Here is a 19,268-nt window from a genome sequence, read left to right on the forward strand (position 1 = left end):
ATCAAAATTTTTTCCCTCACTCTAGAACACTCCTTGTAATTTTTTTCTTTAGCCTGCAATTCCCGCATTCCTTTCCACCTTCCTCTTCCCTATAGTAACCGTCGTTCCAACATATTGTTCCGTAGCCTCGATGACATCCAGCACCGACGTGCTCGCTGTGAATACTATTCGTGGATACGCCGAAGGAGGCAAGCATGGGTTGCCGTTATTGAAGGTTGCAGAGCTACCCGGCAAAGGGCGCGGGTTCGTGGCAACGCAGCGTATACCCGCCGGCGCATACCTGCACACTGCGGAGCCGCTGGCAGCTGTTGTCTCGCAGGAATGGATCCAGGAAACCTGCGCGTGGTGCTTCGCATTCAGCTACCCAAAGCGGATGCGTGTCAAGTCAGAAGTCAAAGATATCAACTTTTGCTCAGAGAAATGTAAACAAGAATGCCAAGCTGAGGATGCCTGGCAATTGTTTGTCAAAGCCATGCAAGGCTTAGAGAGAGAATTCCAGAAACGGATCGATACATGTCGATACAACGATGATGTCGATGATATCAACATTGCTGTGGAACCTGCAGAAGCAAGCAACGATGATTGTGTTTTCCTTGATGAGGCTTGGACGAATGGCGTGCAAACACTGAGCAGTTTACACTGGGTACCACAAAATGCAGATAGAACCATGTGCCGGTTGATTGCATATTGCCTTGCAAAAAAGCAAGCAGGTGAGAGGCTTGTGTTCCCTGATGCAACCGAATTCTCCCAAGTATGGCAGATTCAATGCAACGAGCTGGCACATTTTCATCGAGTGTATCAAAAACAAGATGGCAAGATTCCCTTGGAGATCATGGATATCATGCTAATGTATATTTACTTCGCAAAATCAGTTGCTGGCATCCTCGATTGCCCGCATGCCTTATTTCGAGCTGTCTATTTTCGCGAGATGAGCAACAGTTTTGGTATCTGGGAGAATGCAGAAGTAAGCGATGTTGTATCGGATGACCAGGAACTTCTCGGGTGGGGTATCTACCCTTCAGCAGTCTATTTTAATCACTCCTGCGATGCAAATGTGATCAAGCTGCGGAAAGGCCGATCCTTACAGTTCATTGCTAAGCACGAGATTTCTCCCGGTCAAGAAGCATGTATATCCTATGGTTCCGTGGGTGAAGATGTGAAAGAACGACGTCAACGGTTAAAGGAGCATTATCACTTTTTCTGCGCATGTACCAGATGCAAAGCAGAAGATAACGATGATGAATTAGAATGATACCCCTCCTTACCCCTCCTTTTGTTTTTTTGTAATTGTTTATTTATTCAATTTACGTCCTTTATCACTTGGATGTTGCTTTCTAATAAATATGTACCATCCTGATTTGTATATAAGAGTTATTAATACCCCAAGAATTCCGTACGCAGTTTGAGCGATTGTTCCCTGCGTTCTTTCCATCTTTGAGTCACTCTCCCAGTTACTGGATGTGCCGAGTTCCAGCCTGTCTTATCTTCAGAGTACCATCCTTCAGACCATGCATTCAGTCCATTCATGTACTCGATCTGGCTATCTGTTGTCATGACCATATGATCTCGGCTGTTGCTTTCGTTATCTTCGCCAGGCAGCGGTGGCGGCAAAGGTACTCGGCCTGCCCAGTACCTGGCAATCAAGACTCCCTGGGCTTGTGCCAACGGAAACGGCACTATGCGGATCGGCAGACCTACGAATGCGAGCGTCGTATTGCGCTTGTAAAATAGATGCTGCACTAGATTTAACACTTTTTGTCCGTCCTTGATGAGCTCGCCTCCCTCAAACGGCAGGAAAGGAAAGCTGTATAAATAACCGGTGGCAAAGACGATTGTATCCACGTCATCTAATCGTTGTCCATCTTGACAAATGATGACATCCTTGTCGATACGTTCAATGGGTGCCACGCGCGACGTGTGAGGTGGCATTTTCTCATGTAACGCCAGCGAAAATGCAGTCTCTCGGCGGATGCAGTGATATACTCTAGCAGCAGTTTTTGATGCTTCGCGAACAATGTCTGTTGCAGAGGAACCGTTGCCAACGACGAGGATAGATTGGTTTGCAAAGGCATCAGCCCGGCGATATTCACTCGAATGTATTATCTTTCGTGTATCATTGTTCTCGCTGAGGCCAGGAATATAGGGTATATAGGGTACAATGTAGTGGCCTGATGCAACTACCACAGCATCGTACTCTTCAGTCTTGGTAACCGGCGTACTACCCTGTTGCCACTCGGTGGACGTAACATGCCACGCTTGACCGACAGGCTCGGCTTTGACGACAATGGTGTTGAATCGTATCAGTGGCAGCAGATTGAATTGTTCTGCAAAGCTCTGTATATACTGCAAAACTTGGCGATGGCTCGGGAAAAGAGGCGAGCCTGGAGGGAAGGGGAAATCTCGAAATTGCATAACGTCCGTAGGCAGGTTAGTATGCAGACTATCATACAATGGATTTGAGGGCGGTTTGCTCGGTGCTATTGCTGCGGGAGGGTCAACTTCTAAAGCGTTTGTGGAAGGGACTGAAGTTAGAGGGTTCGATTCGGGAGTATAGATCCTACAACGTCGCTTTCAGAGTCAGTAACCCTCGATTCCCTTGGCGACGACATTGCAATGTTTACCATGTTCCGCCTACTTTGCTCTGTCGTTCAAAGACGGTTACAACGTCAAAGGCACCTTCTTGCTGGAGTGCACGCGCTGCAACGAGTCCTCCGGGTCCAGCACCAATGATTGCAACGCGGCTAATTCGTGGCAGCTGTGTCATGACAAATGAAGTCTGCCGCCGCAGTTGGCCAAGTTGGAAGGGATAATGCCGCGGTTGTCGGTTGCGCCATAGATGAAACGTTACTCTTTTTATTGCCATATTTGCCTTTTACATAGACGACCATATCATGCAAACAGGGTTTCATGTATGCTCAGGTGCATGGGTGAAAGCAAACGTAGAAATTGAAGAAAAACTTGTAAATTATAGTATATCCTAGAGACTGCTCGCATTTAATAGTAATTTTTGCTGTCACCTGCAAGAAATAAACAGCCATGTTTGTTTTAGCTCCCAGTCAATCTCCACGGACCTATTGAAAGCGTATCGTAATTGAAGAACTCTCTTCAGAAACAGAAAGAATGGGTTCAATATCCTTTTGGGAGAAAGAAAGAGAGGGGATCCAAAAGCCTCTCTGTTTATGTAATCTGAGATCTTGGCATACAATAATCTGCGGATATATAGAATCGTAGGGTCCTAAACCTTGCTTGCAATACAAGCATAATCTTTTTACAATCTGGCGTCCTTGGGGAACTTTCTCATGGCCTGACGGATACCAAGATCAGCCAAGACCTCCTCAGAACCGCCTAAAATAGCCTGTAAAATAGCAAATCAATGAATGGGAAATAGCGAATTGGATGTTGAATACTTACAGAGAACTTGTAGGTTCTTTGAAGGGTTTCGATATGCTTGCCCATACCAGTCTTGGTGATGGCTCGACCACCAAAGATCTGAACGGCGTCGTCGCTCACGTCATGCAACATTCGAGTGCACTGTGATGACACACACATAATTGTTATATCAACCACACAGAGTTGAACGTGTTTAAACTCGTACCTGATATTTGCAGAGGGCGATAGGGCCAGCAAGTTTGTCCGCTTGTTCGAAATAATCCATATTACACATTTGGTATGTGATGTTTTCAACCCAGTTGTGAACACTTTCCACGGCAGCAACCATCTTGGCGAGCTTGAAGCGGATGACAGGCTGATCAATCAAACGCTTACCAAAGACCTATGATAGATCGAGTTTATAAACCAGTAGATAAACTTTTAGGAGGTTAGCATACCTTGCGCTGATGGGCCCATTTGAAGCACTCTTCGATAACAAAGCGAGCAGCACCAGTAGAACCAGTCAACATGACCCAACTGCGTAAGAAATACGATATGAGTCCGTGACTTTACAACTTTGCAACTTTGCAATTAATTATGCTTACCGTTCGTGGTTGAAGTTGGACCTATAAAAAGCAAAGCAATTATTGAGCAAATAAGCATCGTCGTGATAAATGGATGGAACAGCGTGAACGTTGCACTTACAAGACGACCATAAAACCCTTGTTTTCCTTTCCGAGCAAGTTTTCAACCGGAACCTTGACGTTCTCAAAGGTGACATAGGCGGTACCAGCGCTGGCAGAGTAGGAAGTCTTGATAGGCTTGGTTTCGACGCCTTCACCGCGTTCAATCAAAAGCATAGAAATGCCCTTGTCGGTGCGGACAGCAACAGAAAAGTAATCGGCCCAGTGACCTGAACGAGTTCAAGGTCATGAAAAAAAAACGATAGATATAATGCATATATGAGAGCGTACCGGTAGTGATCCACTTCTTGACACCGTTGACAATGTAATATTTGCCATCTGGAGTCTTCTTTGCGGTGGTACGGATGCTAGCAACATCCGAACCAGTGTAAGGTTCAGTGATGGCTAAAGCCATACGCTTACGTCCGGCAAGAACTTCGGGAACGATCTGTACAAAGCTGTCATGTGAGAAATAGAAAACAACAATAACACGTAAACTGATAAAAGACTTTACCTTGCGCCTCAACTCGGGAGAACCAAAGTTGAGGACAGTAGGCAAGGAGATGGTCATACCGCCAATAAGACCATCATCGGTACCTCTGACGCCCCAGCGAGCCATCTCTTCATGGACGATCATCTATGAATGATTTTTGTCTTTCATATGAATATGCGCGTCACAAAGTAGAAATACATGATTGTGTTACCTCATGGAAATAGTCAAATTCGTCGGGATCAATACCGCCGGGCAGCTTGATATTGAATTCCTTGAGAAACTTGCCTGGACCAATGTTGGCCGCAAGTAAGCCGGCAGCACCCATCTTTTGCTGGAATTCATCGGAAGGGCGAGTGCCATTGGCTTCAAACTCTTGAGCTTCAGGTGCAAGCTCATCCATAATCTTACGCACGGCATCCCGGAAACGCCTGTGCGACTCCCTATACAAGGAAAGATAACGAGTTATTTTCCTTTTATGCCAGCAATAGCTGTCCATTCTACTTGCTTGAAGTAAGGGGACTTGAAACCCATCCAGGCGCTCGACTCGGCGTACGGGACCTTCGAAATGGCGCCTGGTTGACGGAACTCAATCTTGGGTTTCTCGCCCTCGATCACGCCGATCTTGTAGCGCTTGTACTTGCCGAGCACTTCCTGACGGTGCAAGCCATAGAAAGCATCGGTAGCATCCTTGCCAGCATACTCCATGATGGGGAAGACACCACCAGGATGCATATCAGCAAAGACAGAAAGATCCCAGACTATAAATCATTTGCATGCACACGTTTGAGCAAAGACCAGTTTTGCGAAAGCAGAACATACGTATTTAAGACGGATCCCCGCCGCTCACCTTCAGAATCGATGATAATCCAGGTATCGTTAGGGCTGCTGTGCCGTGCCACCTCCTCGCGCGTAAAGGTCTTGAGTTCCGGCATAGGGGATATCTGTTTAGAAAGAGAGAGTGTGTGTGATAGAGTAGGGAGTTAGAATGTAAAGAAGAAAGAAGAGAAGACGCAAGCAGCCAATGTGTATGTGTTGCCTGGGTTTCAAGCGGTCCCAAGCGATTCCATCTTTGTCACGTAAAATGTTCTTGACCCCGCATTTTCGCGCAACATCTTTTTCACATGTTTCTTGTGCAGCCTTGATGTGCGTGTCCCCTGACCATTGCCCATAAACATCACCTGAGAAATTCAGGTGAAAGACTTCTTGTATGCATATCCGTTGACATAACTGCAGAGGACGCCCGTTGCAACTGAGGAATGGTTGTAGGCTCCGATACTATTGTTGACTCCGTTTGCGTAAACTTAGATCACAATACATTATCTACTTCAGTAAGTACAATTAAAGCAATCGTAAATCTATTAACTGCAAAGACAAGCAAGCAAACGTGCATGACATTAGAAAAGGAGTAACGACTGTACATATCCCATCATTGTACCGCGTCATGTTCTACGATATCCAGTAGTTTTTTAGAATGTAACCTTGTCAACTGACCAAATGTAAATGTAGCTCATAATTCATCCTTTATTGCCGCGGGTGGTATTGACAATTCAGAGACAGTTTCAGTAATTGTTGCAGCTACAGCAGTTGCAACAGATGTTATCTGTTCAATTATTGGTGTTTCTGTGGTCGTGAGCGTTGCTTCTTGATAAGTGGCAGTGACCACGTTGGTTACCGTCGCAGAGGCCGGAGCAACGCGGTCGCCTTTGCCTGCGATCCAGGATACCCAGGATATACTCACATCCCACGTCCGCTTTTTAATAATGTACAACGCGACCAATACGAAGAATAAGACACCAATTAGCAGTGAGATTCGATCCAACCAATCTGATGCCTCCAGCTGACGCATGAGCCGCTTTGATATATTTAGCAGCGATCCAAAATTCTGATATTCGTTGTATGTCGCATGCAATGTCTTTGAAGAATCCGCTGCAATATATCGATGTTAGTTTTTTTTAAGTAGTGTTCACTGCATTTTACTTACCTAGCATGTTTGCGGAATAAGAACTCTTTTCTAATTCTTGCTGCATTAATTTGCTCGTCCGCCTTAATGCTTCTGTCACGTCAGAGGACGCACGCAAAAGTGCTTCGTCCTGCCTATGTAGTATTGCAACGCTAATCAATGACGCTGCATTCGTTCTTTTCCACTATCCTTTAATACCCTCTATCCCTTCGTTGCCTAAGTTCATATTGCTCAGTGAAACTTTTGCCATCCTTGCCAAGTCCTCCAAAAAGCTCCTGTCTCATTTTTTGCTCTTGCTCATCTAAACGTTTTTTGCTCTGCCAAAGTGCTGTGCGCGAAGATGCTTGTAACCTGGTATTTCGTGGCTGATCAATATACTGGACCGATGCAAACATTTCTGGCAACTCACTGTTGACACTGTCGCTCGTACTCCTCGATGCGCGCAAAAACTTGCTTTCTAGTCGCCTCTTCATCCTCTTGTTCTGCTAGCTGCTTAACGCCCTGATATTTCCGCAATTAATGGGACGGATGCGCTTATGTTTGCACTGCTTTCATCCAAATTGTACCTTGATGTCATTCTCAAGGGTCCGAAGATCGCTCCGTACAAGACTAGCAACTTCTTCGCGTAGTCGAAGAGAATCTACGACCGAGAGCCTGCCAATGTGTCTCTGGCATTCTGCCGCCCGTTTACTGAGACCTCGGAATTTGGTTTCCAGAGACATGGTTAGGGAAGCACGGTGAACAAGGCACGGACCAATGCCACAATTCACACCCTTTCATTCGTGACTGTTTGCATAACATCGAGTGGTTACAAGGATGGATTGAAGGCACTCAAGCCGATTGAAATATTAGAGATGCTTTATTTGTAAAGTGGAAAAGAAGAGAAAAAGTATAACGAATGTTACTAGCGGCGGTAACGAGGGGAACGATCTCGGTCTCGGCGATCACGCTCGTACCGATCGCGCTGATCGTCGTAATATCTATCATCTCTAGCACGAGAACGAGAATAGTAGTAATCATCACGGTAACGACTAGGGGAGTAACCTCGACTGTAGCGCCTACTGGGGTCTGCAAGAGTATTAAGTATTCAACATGGTCAAGGACAGATCATTTAGTTACTTACAGTCTCGTCGTGGTGGCACTCCTCTGTAGCGGCCAGGTGTAGGTGTTCTAGGTCGCGATCTTTTAGACTGTCAAAAATAGCAGAGTGTCAATATTTGATAATAATAATAATAATAACCAAATCGCACAATCCAGTTGCACTAAAAAAACATTTGGGGGAAACGCACCTTTTCTACCCGGATAATACGTCCCTTAAATTCCGAGTCATGCAAGGCATCGATCGCTTTATCCGCGTCCTCCAGAGTCGCCATATCCACAAAGCCAAATCCTCGCGACTCACGAGTATGCGGGTCCATCACAATTACTGCTTTGCTCACCTATACAGTATGTCCTCTGAATTAGTACAAGATGCGCTTTGTAGTACAATAAATGAAATAGGGTATATATAACAGAGACGCACCTTGCCGTAACGATCAAAAAGATCAGTCAAGTCGTTCTCAGTTACTCCAAGAGATAACCCAGACACGTAAAGCGTCGTGCCTGTGTTCTCATCACTAGCAGCTGATTTACAATGTTATTCCAGGAGATGCATTTAGCTTTTTTCCGTACCATCGATCTCGGGATCGCGAGCGGCGTGGACTTGGCGAGCGCTCGCGATGTCTGTCGTCTCGAGAACGACGGGTACTTGGTGAACGTGATCGAGAGCGGCTCATCCTGCGGTAATCATCCCTTCTCTCTGCAGACATTTTCAAACGTAGATGTTTTTAAGATAAAAGCAAAGAGAATAAGTGTACAAACTTTTAACTCCTGAAAAATTGAAGAGGATGTCGTGCCCGCCGCATAATATCAAAAATGGGAATTGGAATAGTTGGATTCACAAACATTGAATAAGAACAATGCCTACTAGTGTACATGCAAAAGCTTTTAGCGCGTGTGAGTTCTGGCTTGCTCCAGCGTGAGCAGCAGCCGTAGAGTTTGGTGAGTCAATATCAGCCGCAGACACGACCTGGGTTTCAGAAGGATTGAGCGGACCAGCTGCTAATTGTCCCCCTGAATCGCCGCTGTTTCTGGATGAAGTAGGATCTGCAGGAAGCACTTTATCGATGATGTAAATGACACCTTCCGTTGTTATGACATCCGCCCGTACAACGCGTGCTACGTCTATGGGCGTCATACCGACAACGAGAAGCTCGTTGTTACCAGTTTTATGGAAGGTGATGGTAAAATTGCGGTTATTCGTTGGTAAGCTGACGGGATCGGTCGAAGAAAAAAGGGTATTCTGGAGATAGATGCCATCGATGACTTGATACTTTAAATTATGCACGAGCACCCCGTATGGCATTGCTGACGAATTTGCGATATCCCATGCGTCGTTGATCGGTGCCAGAACTGTCTTGTTTGGGCCGGCAACGACGTCTGTGAGATTGAGAGATTTGATCAAAAGCTCGTGGTGCTCCAGCTCCGGCGTGCCTTCAACTGTCGCCAACGTAGGCATAGGTGCCCTGAGAAACTCGTCAACAATGTGGATCACACCTGGAACAAGAAACTCGTCAGTACAGACCCTTAAGGGAGATAAAGGAGAATATGGAACTTGCCATTTCCGCAGTGGATATCTTGTTTGATTATGTTCGCTGTGTACATGCCAGAGGAAATTTGGAGGAGCGAGGAATTTGCGAGATTCGGCCCCACGACCAAAGGCAGTTGTGCGGAGGATGAGTCATTACTCTGAAGATATTGATGTCTAATCAGCGAGGACGCATAATGTGTCCCTGGCGAAATATGCCGTAGCAGCTGCTGCAGTGTATTGTTGCTTTGAAAATTTAAAACATTGGCTGTGATTGCATCTTGAACCGCAGTTTGCGATGGAAGAAAAAGGGTGATATTTTTCTGATTGAAAGCATCTTCTATTTGATCTATTTGTGGTGATTGTTTCAACCCCTCAACAAGTGACTACAATTCGGTAATTGTGAGCGACAATGATAAAGAATATTACCATCCTTTGACGAATGTCGCACCTGAGGTCCAATAGAATTAACAGTTTCCCAAATAGACGGTAAATGGACTGCAGTAATATTTGCACTGTAAGCGACGGGTATAAAGGTCAATGCTAAGGAGACAACGACCAAGGGAATCATGGAAGGGAAAGCATGCAATAAACGAAAAAGAGCGGAAAAAAAGAAGGTTATTTAATGAGCATTTGCTGTAACACATTTTTTCGCGTTCCGTTTTGCCCTTCCTTCTCAAGGGTCGCTTGCACGACACTTGCACTGTATTCTGTGCTACCATTGCTTTCGCTACTGCAATGAAGCAATAGCTTTCTTCTTTGTCAATTTCATTCTTTAATTTTGCTGTGCTATCTGAAATCTGATGCTTCTCAGGGCACTGGATTAGGATGCAAACTTTGCGGGTATAGGTCCAGATAGGAACCAGCTAGTTGCTGTAAAATATTAGAGTTGGCAAAGTCATAAATAGCACTGCAAGTGCATTGATGATTTCGGAATACATAGCTGACAATTCTGACAACCTTTTTTTTTAGCATCCTCCCCCACTCCGTAAGCCAAGCCGTCTTTACAGCCGAACTCAGCATAATGTTTTTCGCACGCAGAACCTGGATTTAGAATCTTGAAGGACGCCCGTTAATAGACTACTTAAAGAAAAAGCAGCTACTTAAGGGTCAGGGGACAAGGGCTGTAAGTTTCTGGATGTTTCTCAAGATAGTAAACTTAAATTAAAGAGGCATGTGTGTGCATGTTTATTTCGAAGGTGCGGTTCCTTTGCTTTCATGTAATCTTCTGCGCTGGGTTCCATTTTCCTTTCAGTGTCGATATTTCCTTTTAAGCATATCCCAGACTCTAAAGAGAGCATGCGTAACCGTCATGCGGCAGGTAAACTATCATGTATCATTGCTGCCGTTTCCATAAACTAAATAGCTCATTCCCGTTTTCTGGAAAAGAGCCCGCGCCAACCTTCCCCGATCTAGCAATTTTTATCCATACTCGTTTGGCGTGCATGAAAAATTTTATCTTTGGAGCTAACATGCATTGTGATTTTTGCAACACAGACCTATATGCTAATTTTTCATTCAATACATATAAAAGTTTCCTGATCCACAATGAAGTCGGCTCCAATAAAGAAATCCACGTTACATAGTATAGAATCCATACTACACTACGTATTCATTGTACAACTAGCTAATCGTTATTGCTGTTGTAATGGCAGTCAACTCATCTTCGCATTTGACTCCGTGCTCAAGAAGGGCCAGCAGTTAGCAGACCTTTTAGGCGAAGACGATGTGGAATCGATGGCATCCGAACAAGAGGATGCATGCACAAATACACCACGGTCGGTGGCGGTCGCGCAGATGATGACAAGCAGCGATAATGGAACTTTCAACGCTTTATTATGTGAGGAAATCTACAGGAATACTATAATTATAATTGGAAAAACACCATCTTATCAAGACTTTTACGTCTGAACTAGCTTTTGTACCGTTCACAACAGCCAGGCAAGCTGCCTTCTCCAATTGAGCAGTGGTAAAGCAAGTCCTTATCATAGCTATCCAATGAAAGCATCTCTCACAAAGCATTGAAGCCTGTGCCGGAGAGGACTCGACGATGTTGCTTTCTAACTTAAGTTAGGCACCAGAAGCACGGTCCTTTGGGGGATACCAATGATTTTTAGAGCACTATCAAGGCTTTGTGTAAATAAAACGATCTGCCTATTAGCGCATCCCGTACTTTGGTAATATAGTTTCTTCATAAAAGCAGTGTAGAACAGATATCACTTACTCTTCTTTATTGAAAAGTTGCTTAAAGGCTGTAAAGGGCGAGCACGAAGGACTCATAATTACTTTGTCCAGATTTAAAGATAAAATAACATGCTTTTCGTTCGTATTTTGTGCGACTGGAGACGAGGATATTAGCCCTTATCCTTCTGATTTTGTGTTTTCGGAAAAGGCTTTTTCATGTCCAATCTACAATCTCGGATTTTTCAGGAAAGTGAACGCATTATTGAGAGCAATAGTATCATAGACGGCAATCATGCGTTGAACGTCGAATGTGACATAATAATGGAATCATCTAAAACTATTTAAAAGACTTTTCATTTCCGGACTCTTCTTTTATCCCTGCCTCCATCCATCCATTTGTCGTTCACGATGCATATTTGCGCTTGCAAATATGATGATTACTGACAATGCATACTCGACGGTTATACTGACACCACCTTCATTTTTGATAGTCATTTGTATATTATTCTGGCTTATTTCATCACAAACTAGCGTTTCAACATAGCTATTCTGTTACTTAATAACATATGTGCTTACAGCTACATCTGGAACAATTATATTTGAGGCAACCTATCTGGCAATCTGAGATTGCAGTATCGTTATGTTCACGAACCGTCCGATGCGCGCAGAACTTCGCCTAACAACGTTTCATATCCATCGCTCTTTGGAAAAGTATGCCGCTGGGTCACCACACAGATTTCTGTTGGTCGCTATGATACAGTCATGCGTTTTACTGGGAAATACTCAACCGTTTCTTTTCACTCACGCTTCTTTTGCCTTTGTCTCATTCTGCCAGATAGCGTATCGACGTTTCGTGACATCCCGTGCGAAACGATTAGATCGTAACGCGTTTCACTGTTTCTGTCAAAAGCAACGAAAGAAATCAAAACGAAGTATCGCATGGTGCTATTTGGATACTACGGCAACAAGCTCAAGGAAGAAAGATACAAATCGTCATCCGTGGAATACCTTTCTAGTTCTTGGATCGAAACTAACTCAAAATACTTCGCCCGCAGTCATTCGATTATTTCGACTTATTTGCTGATTCATGTATGTTTCCATAAACTTGAACTATGCGGTCATCCTAAACTTCATTGGCGCGTCAAAAGATGGGGATCCTGTACAAAAAAATATTGCATGCAAAAGCGCAATTCCAGGCAATATATAAATAACAAGGGACCAATATAATTTATATCCGTACCGACAGCTTGATCTGAGAAGACACGTTTTGACGAAAACGCGAACTTCGGGCGCACTTATAAATTATTTGGAATAAGCGGCTTAAAGAGTGTTCCCAGATAACAGTCCAAAAGAGGCAGCACAACGTAGTTGAACAATTAAATGAAAATACATGCGAAAGCATTGAGTCCATTTCAAAACTGCGAAAGATATATTCAACCGCTTGCTAGTTCATATGCTAATGTCCTGTGTTTTGCAAATGTGATAGCTATGTCCGGAAAATAACGAAGGCGCATCCAAGAATAGTCATACAGCTTCTGAAGAATCAGAATCCACCGAAGGTAATTTAAACTACACGCAGAATATTCCAAGTTTCCTTCACAGTGCATTCGCAGATGTTGAAGCTCCTTCACTACAGCAAGCAAACTTCCAGATCCTAGGTAAAATCTAATAATGATAGTAATAATTTTCTTCTCGGAATTTTCAGGTCTAACACTACGAAGGTACAAGAAACAGAGTCCACCTCGACGACGAGAAGCGTATACTACTGTCCCATTGACGATTATTCAGACGCAACAAGACTGGTTGTAAGGATCACACAAGAACTCGTACCAATCACCACATCAACGACAGCTTGAAATGGAGAACGTACATGACAACAATTCTGGTCCCGTTGCGCAACATCTGCAGCAAAGGCTGGAAGAGGATGATAGATGTTGATACTCATATGTCTCTAGAATATCTAAGCGACCTATGTAAGAATTTGCAGGTTGCTTTGCCAATTCCTTCGGTGCACCTCACGCGTACGTGCAATAGATTTAATGACCCCAATTACAAATGCTGCTCCAAGTCCTAAGGAGTTACAGCTTATTCTAAGGAAGGACTCTTAGATGGCGAGGATTTTGGTCTTGTAATCCATGCTGATCTGGAACCGTCGAGATTTCCGCGTCTCATTAGTATGTGAAACCATTAATTTTGTGATGCCGATACTAACATGTTCTTTTTGGTCTTGATATAATTGAGAGTCCCTGTAAACCTTTGCAAGCGAAAATGCTGGAGCGAACAGCCGCCATCAACATCAGCATTTTCGTCCTCCAAACGTTTATTTATAGCGGCGGAAAACGATAGGATATAATTTGCATGGTAAGTAATAGACATGAATTTGCACTATGTCTCTGCCTGATATCTGTTTAGGATAGAAAGGCGACGCCGAGAGACGAGAAGCAGTAACTGGGATAGTATCCGGTCGCTGTCCATGACGAGAAATGTTGGCGACGTTAGTGCATTTTTCGGGTGGTATCGGCTTAAATTGAGGGAAAACCAAAGAGAACAGGGATGTTGGCAATTTGCTGAGGAGGTTGATTGCTATCACTGAACACAACATAACGACTCCCATGACGAACTTTGTGCGTCCGATTTTCTAGTAAGTCAATCACTCAAGAACACCTAGGTCAATAAGTTAATTCCGTTGGTAGACTTGAACTTACATATTACATTTCGGGTCCTTGACTTACTGAACCTACTCCTAATTGTTGTTTAATATAATACAAAGCTCGTAAATTATAAGTATTTTGAGAGATTTTGAATGTTAAAGTCCACTTATCGTTTTGACGTAAGATAGAAAAAGATCCATCTCCATCAGTCATACCGACAAGCCATTGTTTAAATTCTTCATTCGGGTCCTTGAATACAGTCAAAGACGGAGTACACTTCTGGAGAACCAAAAAGCTGACTCTTTTTTCTTCTTTCCCACCTCTTTTCTGAAGCGTTAGACACCTACACTCGCAAGTAGTACGTAAACCTACTTTACCAGATAGATGTACGTATCAATTAACTATCATATCCAAATAAACTAGCTCAAAAGTCATAACAGTCAGCTAGCTTCGTTTCACCAGCAATTTATATCGATTGAAAACAGCAGTCGGCAACTGCAAGGAAGTTTTTACACCCAAGCAAGCAATGGTAAATGAAGTCGATCGATTAATTTGATAAAGCACGCAAACCTCATAATAAAAAAAGGTAAAATGGATTGGGTCAGAGAAGAATCATTCAGTTTATAATGTTCCGAGATCCCTACGCAAACCAGTACATGCGCTACGTTCAGGTATTCTATAATCTCTGTACTAGGACGTGCCAGCAATGTACTTTAAACCGCTTAAAGAATTTGAACTATCCTTTGCTGCTTACGGCAAAATCCGAAGGCTGCAAGACATCCTTACGGTATGAACAAGCAGTTGAAGTCTTGGACACAGAAATCGTGGCGCTCTCTGAAGGCATAGATACAAATGCAAAAAAGGTTTTCCTTTTCCGAACGCAAATTGGAGTCAAAAACTAGATCTGTATCAAATCCAAATTGACTAAGGAAAAGCCTTTCAAGATAAGAAGATGAGATACTCATGTTGATGCTTTTAGTTGCTATTAAGAGCAGTTCTTTTTAATTGCAACAAACTAGAACAGTTTAATGATATGGATGAGTGCTGTCTCTAATGGTGGTGGGCATCTTCAGAACCGACAAAGTCCATCTTGTATACAGAGCCGCATTCAGGGCAGCGGTCGAATTCGTGGGACTTGTCCAAAGTGAGCCAGATAGTGTCGTGAGATTCGGCGGGGTAGCCTAATTGACAATGACATATCCTGTTAATAACTGAAAAGCCTTTCTTGCAATCTTTTCACACCGTCTTACCAGTGCAGCCAACGAAGCGAATGGCATCATAAGACTTGACGACGATGGGGTTCGACTTGGTACCAAGGTGAGTCATGTTCAAGGGCTCCATGTCGAACAACTCTCTGCCTTCAAGCTTGGCCAAAAGTTCTTCACGCTCGAGACCGGTAGCTTGCTGCAAATCGGTAGGGACTTCACCAGCGGCGGCACCAGGGCCAATGTTCTTTTCAACGTTCTCAGCAGAGACGGTGCCAGCTAATCACAAGCTGTTAGTCATTCGATCTATGAAAAAAAAGTTGCACCAATCGTGTGGCAGCGTATTGAATTTGCATGTTGGAGCGATAATTACAGAGGCGAGCGCCCATAACAGAGAAGGGGCGAGCAGCAAGGCGAGCATAGGGTGCAGCAGTGGCGGCGACGGCAGCGCGACGAATGGCGAACATGTCTCTTTTTGATTGCGAAGGAGGGAGTGTTATGGGTGGTGCTATGTTTTTTTGAACCAAAAAATGTCGGACTTCGTGACATCATTCCTTCCAGGGCGACCCGACTGACAGCAGGAGCCTCATTGGAAAATACAGTTTCTAGCGAGATCGTACAGAATGCATATTGCAAACATTTATCTGCTATACATCACATAGAGTACATCGATCAATACAAAATCAAGAATAGCAAGTGCTATCATCTCTGCTGGGACAAAGACCTTGGCCAGCCTGCGAAGATACGAGCACATGTTGAAAAGCCAGGTTCTCCATGGCCGTGGAAATCTTCGAGCGTTAGCAATATTGTTCACTTGAGCATTGAGCTGGCCATTATTGTTAATGTAAGCTTCAGCGGGGTTGATGTCTAAAAAGGTTCTATTTAGTAACCAAGAAGACATTCCTGTCATCACGTAGAACTTACTCATGTCTGATTACTCGCTGATTCTAATGCTTTACTCTCCAAACTGGATGCCCTTTTATACAAACATCTGAAGATTGCTTTCTTTGAGCATAAAGGCCAATCGTAACTAAAAGAACCCATGAATGGAATTTATTATTTATGCGTTTGTAGTATCTGCTCTAAGTAAATTGATTATGGGCGTGGAGTGGGGTTGCATCGTGTACCAAACTCAGCGAAGATTTGTAGCGGTCCGCGCGTTCCTGCACCTTCCGTTTCGTTCACCTCCATGGCATGCACTCATTTTACAGACACACCTCTTACGCCACCATCTGCGTACACGCAAGTTCACAAGGAAGAATGTACCTTGTGTTTTGATTCACAAGTAATAAGCCTCATATGTTGGTTCCAGTATTCTTGAGAATTCACGCCGCATAAAAAAAGGACGGTCCTGAAGGCATTGACGTTTGCCTGACTTGCTTCAACGGTGGATGCGTTGAAGCTCCTAGACGTCATGCAGAATTACACTCGAAAAAGACTGGACACCCGCTTGTTGTCAATATTCGTCGCATTCCTATTGACAAGGCTAAGCGAGTAAGTCCTTGAAACGATAGATCTTGTAAGAGATCCGTAGATCCTGACGAATCCATTCACAGCCAGACGATGGAACGCCTCCTCCGCAGAAGATAAGCAAGCTGGCTATCGTTCCCGAAGATGAAGAACAGAAGTACGAGCATGTCACCAAGGTGAAATGCTACGCATGTCAAGGAGTAGAGGCCAGCAAAGGCGTTTCTCCACAAGTATGGAAAGCATCTGAGTTAGCACCATCGCATTGCACTCAATGGATTTCTATAGGTATCAAATGTAGTAGATGCGGTCTTGTCAGCATTATCTTCGGCAAAGCAGTCTGAAGTTAAAGCTTGGGAAGAGGAGATTCATCCGTGTGAACACACACTCTGCCTGGTTCAAGATCCTCCGCAAAAATTGGAGCAGCAGGCATTGGCCCACTGTGCCAATTGTGAGCTAAGCGAGAACTTGTGGCTCTGTTTGACATGTGGAAACCTCGGCTGTGGTAGAAGACAATACGATGGATCTGGCGGTAATAACCATGCGATAGAGCATTATGAAAAGACTGGACATGGTGTGTCATGCAAACTTGGCACAATCACACCAGAGGGTACAGCAGGTATAAGACGAGAACTCCAAATACATACATCTATTTCCAGCATTAGAACACCCATTTTAGATATTTACTGTTATATTTGTAACGATGCCAAATTGGATAACGATCTTTCGACACACCTGGCAAACTGGGGCATCAATGTTTCGCAGCAGCTCAAAACAGAAAAGAGCATGACAGAGCTGGTTCGTTGGATAAAATTGTTTACTAGTGTAGAACTTAGTTTTGACTTATCTCTGGTTTTAGCAATTAGAGCAGAATCTAAAGTTCGATTTCAGCATGACTACCGAGGATGGCAAACAATTAGAACCGAAATTTGGAGCCGGATACACCGGTTTGAAAAATCTCGGAAATAGGTAACTTGCATCGGTCTTTATGGCGGCGATTGGTAGACTAAATATTCGATAGTTGTTACATGGCTTCCGTTTTGCAATCGGTTTTCGATATTGGTACTTTCCAAGAGCGCTATTATCAACAGTTAGCAGATCACCCTCAAAACTGCCAAAATGAACCTGCGAATTGCTGGCATTGTCAGCTGCATAAAATGGCGGATGGTATGTTGTCGGGTAGATACTCGCAGCCAAAAGAAGCATCATCGGAAGATCAGGCTCCTTCCCAGGATGGTATCGCGCCTACGATGTTCAAAGCTCTAGTCGGCAAAGGTCACGAGGAATTCTCGACGATGCGACAGCAGGATGCATTTGAATTTTTCCAGTATCTTTGCAAGACCATCTCTCAGAAAGAGCATGCTGCAAAGGCGAACGATCCAACTAAAGTGTTTGACTTTGCTGTAGAACAGCGGTTACAATGCGGAAAATGTAAAAAAGTGCGATATCAAGTGGATACCACCAACAGCATATCAGTCAATGTGCCCGCAAGAAAAGTCGAATCTGAAGACGGCGACAAGTACCAGTCTGTAGACTTTTACGAATGTCTTGATTTATTCGTTCAGGAGGAAGCAATAGAGGGTTACCATTGTCCTAGCTGCAATGAAAGCACGGTGGCATACAAGTGAGTGTACTAGCTGAACATATTTTCATCAGTTTTATTGATTAAAGCTCTTTCTTCAGGTCCACAAAGTTCCACACCTTCCCTCAGATACTAACTGTCCATGCTCGTCGGTTTGCATTTATTGACTGGGTACCTCGTAAACTTAGTAAGGATTTTGAGCCCATCGCTTCCAATCAAGGTAATTAAACTTTAGACGTAGATGTGGAGATTAAGTTTCCAGAGGGACCGATGCATCTGGCAAAATATATGGGGAAGGGACAGCAACCGGATGAAGAACTTCTTCCCGCCGATGCACCAAGCGCCGCATCTGAACCGCAATTCGATCAGACCGCTTTAGAACAGCTCATGGCTATGGGCTTCCCAGAAAATAGATGTAAGCGAGCTTTGCTTAATACTGGCAATAACGGTGCAGAGATAGCCATGAACTGGCTATTCGAACATATGGAAGACCCAGGTAAAACCAATGTAAGCTGCAGCAAGTCACGTGCCTGTATTCATCAAATCATCAGGTATCGATTATCCTCTTGAACCTACTTCTGGTTCACAGCAAGGAAGTGTATCTGAAGAACAAATCAGTATGTTGTGTGAAATGGGCTTTACACCCGCTCAAGCAAAGAAAGCCTTGAGAGAGACTGTGAGTAGAAGCGTGGTGTCTATTAACAGAGCAATGTATTTACAGTTATACCTTAAATCAGGATAACAACACCGAACGTGCATTGGATTGGTTGTTCAGTCATCCAGACGACAACGGCGAGGATGCAGAACCAGTTTCAGAAAACAACAAGACTGTTCCTGGAGATAGTACGCCTCCATTCGATTATACAGTCAAGTCTTTTGTATCGCATAAGGGAACGTCTGTGCATTGCGGCCATTATGTGGCACATGTATACAAGGATGACCAATGGGTCCTGTTCAATGACAACAAGGTAGCGGTTTCACCCAAACCACCCATTGGGGAAGCTTACTTGTACTTTTTGCAACGAACATAAAAGAACGGGGGCTTATC

At 44.0% G+C, this 19,268-nt stretch overlaps 10 protein-coding genes across 10 annotated transcripts; 3 read left to right on the forward strand and 7 right to left on the reverse strand.

Annotated features, from left to right (window-relative positions):
* Nucleotides 1-130: 130 nt before the first annotated feature.
* On the forward strand, nt 131-1,252 carry VTP01DRAFT_6838 (uncharacterized protein; the record flags this gene model as incomplete). The annotated part of the gene is made up of 1 exon (XM_069385783.1): nt 131-1,252. One exon carries the CDS (start codon nt 131-133, stop codon nt 1,250-1,252), a length of 1,122 nt encoding a protein of 373 aa, XP_069243211.1.
* A 122-nt stretch (nt 1,253-1,374) lies between these two features.
* Nucleotides 1,375-2,764, reverse strand: VTP01DRAFT_6839 (uncharacterized protein; the record flags this gene model as incomplete). Its single annotated transcript, XM_069385784.1, has 2 exons — nt 1,375-2,557; nt 2,622-2,764. The coding sequence occupies 2 exons, from the start codon at nt 2,762-2,764 to the stop codon at nt 1,375-1,377; spliced, it is 1,326 nt and encodes a 441-aa protein (XP_069243212.1).
* Nucleotides 2,765-3,268: 504 nt separating this feature from the next.
* VTP01DRAFT_6840 (uncharacterized protein) lies at nt 3,269-5,477 on the reverse strand (the record flags this gene model as incomplete). Its single annotated transcript, XM_069385786.1, has 11 exons — nt 3,269-3,355; nt 3,412-3,531; nt 3,596-3,772; nt 3,828-3,906; nt 3,975-3,995; nt 4,075-4,282; nt 4,344-4,500; nt 4,567-4,689; nt 4,757-4,985; nt 5,051-5,303; nt 5,393-5,477. The coding sequence occupies 11 exons, from the start codon at nt 5,475-5,477 to the stop codon at nt 3,269-3,271; spliced, it is 1,539 nt and encodes a 512-aa protein (XP_069243213.1).
* A 575-nt stretch (nt 5,478-6,052) lies between these two features.
* On the reverse strand, nt 6,053-7,227 carry VTP01DRAFT_6841 (uncharacterized protein; the record flags this gene model as incomplete). Its single annotated transcript, XM_069385787.1, has 5 exons — nt 6,053-6,471; nt 6,527-6,639; nt 6,704-6,856; nt 6,915-7,006; nt 7,072-7,227. 5 exons carry the CDS (start codon nt 7,225-7,227, stop codon nt 6,053-6,055), a joined length of 933 nt encoding a protein of 310 aa, XP_069243214.1.
* Nucleotides 7,228-7,409: 182 nt separating this feature from the next.
* On the reverse strand, nt 7,410-8,313 carry VTP01DRAFT_6842 (uncharacterized protein; the record flags this gene model as incomplete). The annotated part of the gene is made up of 5 exons (XM_069385788.1): nt 7,410-7,573; nt 7,629-7,695; nt 7,795-7,944; nt 8,028-8,121; nt 8,177-8,313. The coding sequence occupies 5 exons, from the start codon at nt 8,311-8,313 to the stop codon at nt 7,410-7,412; spliced, it is 612 nt and encodes a 203-aa protein (XP_069243215.1).
* Nucleotides 8,314-8,441: 128 nt separating this feature from the next.
* Nucleotides 8,442-9,702, reverse strand: VTP01DRAFT_6843 (uncharacterized protein; the record flags this gene model as incomplete). The annotated part of the gene is made up of 3 exons (XM_069385789.1): nt 8,442-9,100; nt 9,163-9,517; nt 9,583-9,702. The coding sequence occupies 3 exons, from the start codon at nt 9,700-9,702 to the stop codon at nt 8,442-8,444; spliced, it is 1,134 nt and encodes a 377-aa protein (XP_069243216.1).
* A 2,552-nt stretch (nt 9,703-12,254) lies between these two features.
* Nucleotides 12,255-13,423, forward strand: VTP01DRAFT_6844 (uncharacterized protein; the record flags this gene model as incomplete). The annotated part of the gene is made up of 5 exons (XM_069385790.1): nt 12,255-12,404; nt 12,802-12,973; nt 13,037-13,082; nt 13,137-13,288; nt 13,350-13,423. 5 exons carry the CDS (start codon nt 12,255-12,257, stop codon nt 13,421-13,423), a joined length of 594 nt encoding a protein of 197 aa, XP_069243217.1.
* A 1,593-nt stretch (nt 13,424-15,016) lies between these two features.
* Nucleotides 15,017-15,638, reverse strand: VTP01DRAFT_6845 (uncharacterized protein; the record flags this gene model as incomplete). Its single annotated transcript, XM_069385791.1, has 3 exons — nt 15,017-15,147; nt 15,217-15,450; nt 15,545-15,638. 3 exons carry the CDS (start codon nt 15,636-15,638, stop codon nt 15,017-15,019), a joined length of 459 nt encoding a protein of 152 aa, XP_069243218.1.
* Nucleotides 15,639-15,811: 173 nt separating this feature from the next.
* On the reverse strand, nt 15,812-16,099 carry VTP01DRAFT_6846 (uncharacterized protein; the record flags this gene model as incomplete). The annotated part of the gene is made up of 2 exons (XM_069385792.1): nt 15,812-16,038; nt 16,096-16,099. The coding sequence occupies 2 exons, from the start codon at nt 16,097-16,099 to the stop codon at nt 15,812-15,814; spliced, it is 231 nt and encodes a 76-aa protein (XP_069243219.1).
* Nucleotides 16,100-16,360: 261 nt separating this feature from the next.
* Nucleotides 16,361-19,251, forward strand: VTP01DRAFT_6847 (uncharacterized protein; the record flags this gene model as incomplete). Its single annotated transcript, XM_069385793.1, has 11 exons — nt 16,361-16,456; nt 16,516-16,665; nt 16,728-16,871; nt 16,927-17,257; nt 17,318-17,436; nt 17,498-17,607; nt 17,660-18,262; nt 18,322-18,407; nt 18,462-18,716; nt 18,772-18,896; nt 18,958-19,251. 11 exons carry the CDS (start codon nt 16,361-16,363, stop codon nt 19,249-19,251), a joined length of 2,313 nt encoding a protein of 770 aa, XP_069243220.1.
* Between the last annotated feature and the right edge of the window lie 17 nt (nt 19,252-19,268).

Source organism: Rhizomucor pusillus, assembly GCF_041956525.1.
Source record: "Rhizomucor pusillus strain CBS 183.67 unplaced genomic scaffold VTP01scaffold_3, whole genome shotgun sequence".
Taxonomy (NCBI): Eukaryota; Fungi; Mucoromycota; class Mucoromycetes; order Mucorales; family Lichtheimiaceae; genus Rhizomucor; species Rhizomucor pusillus.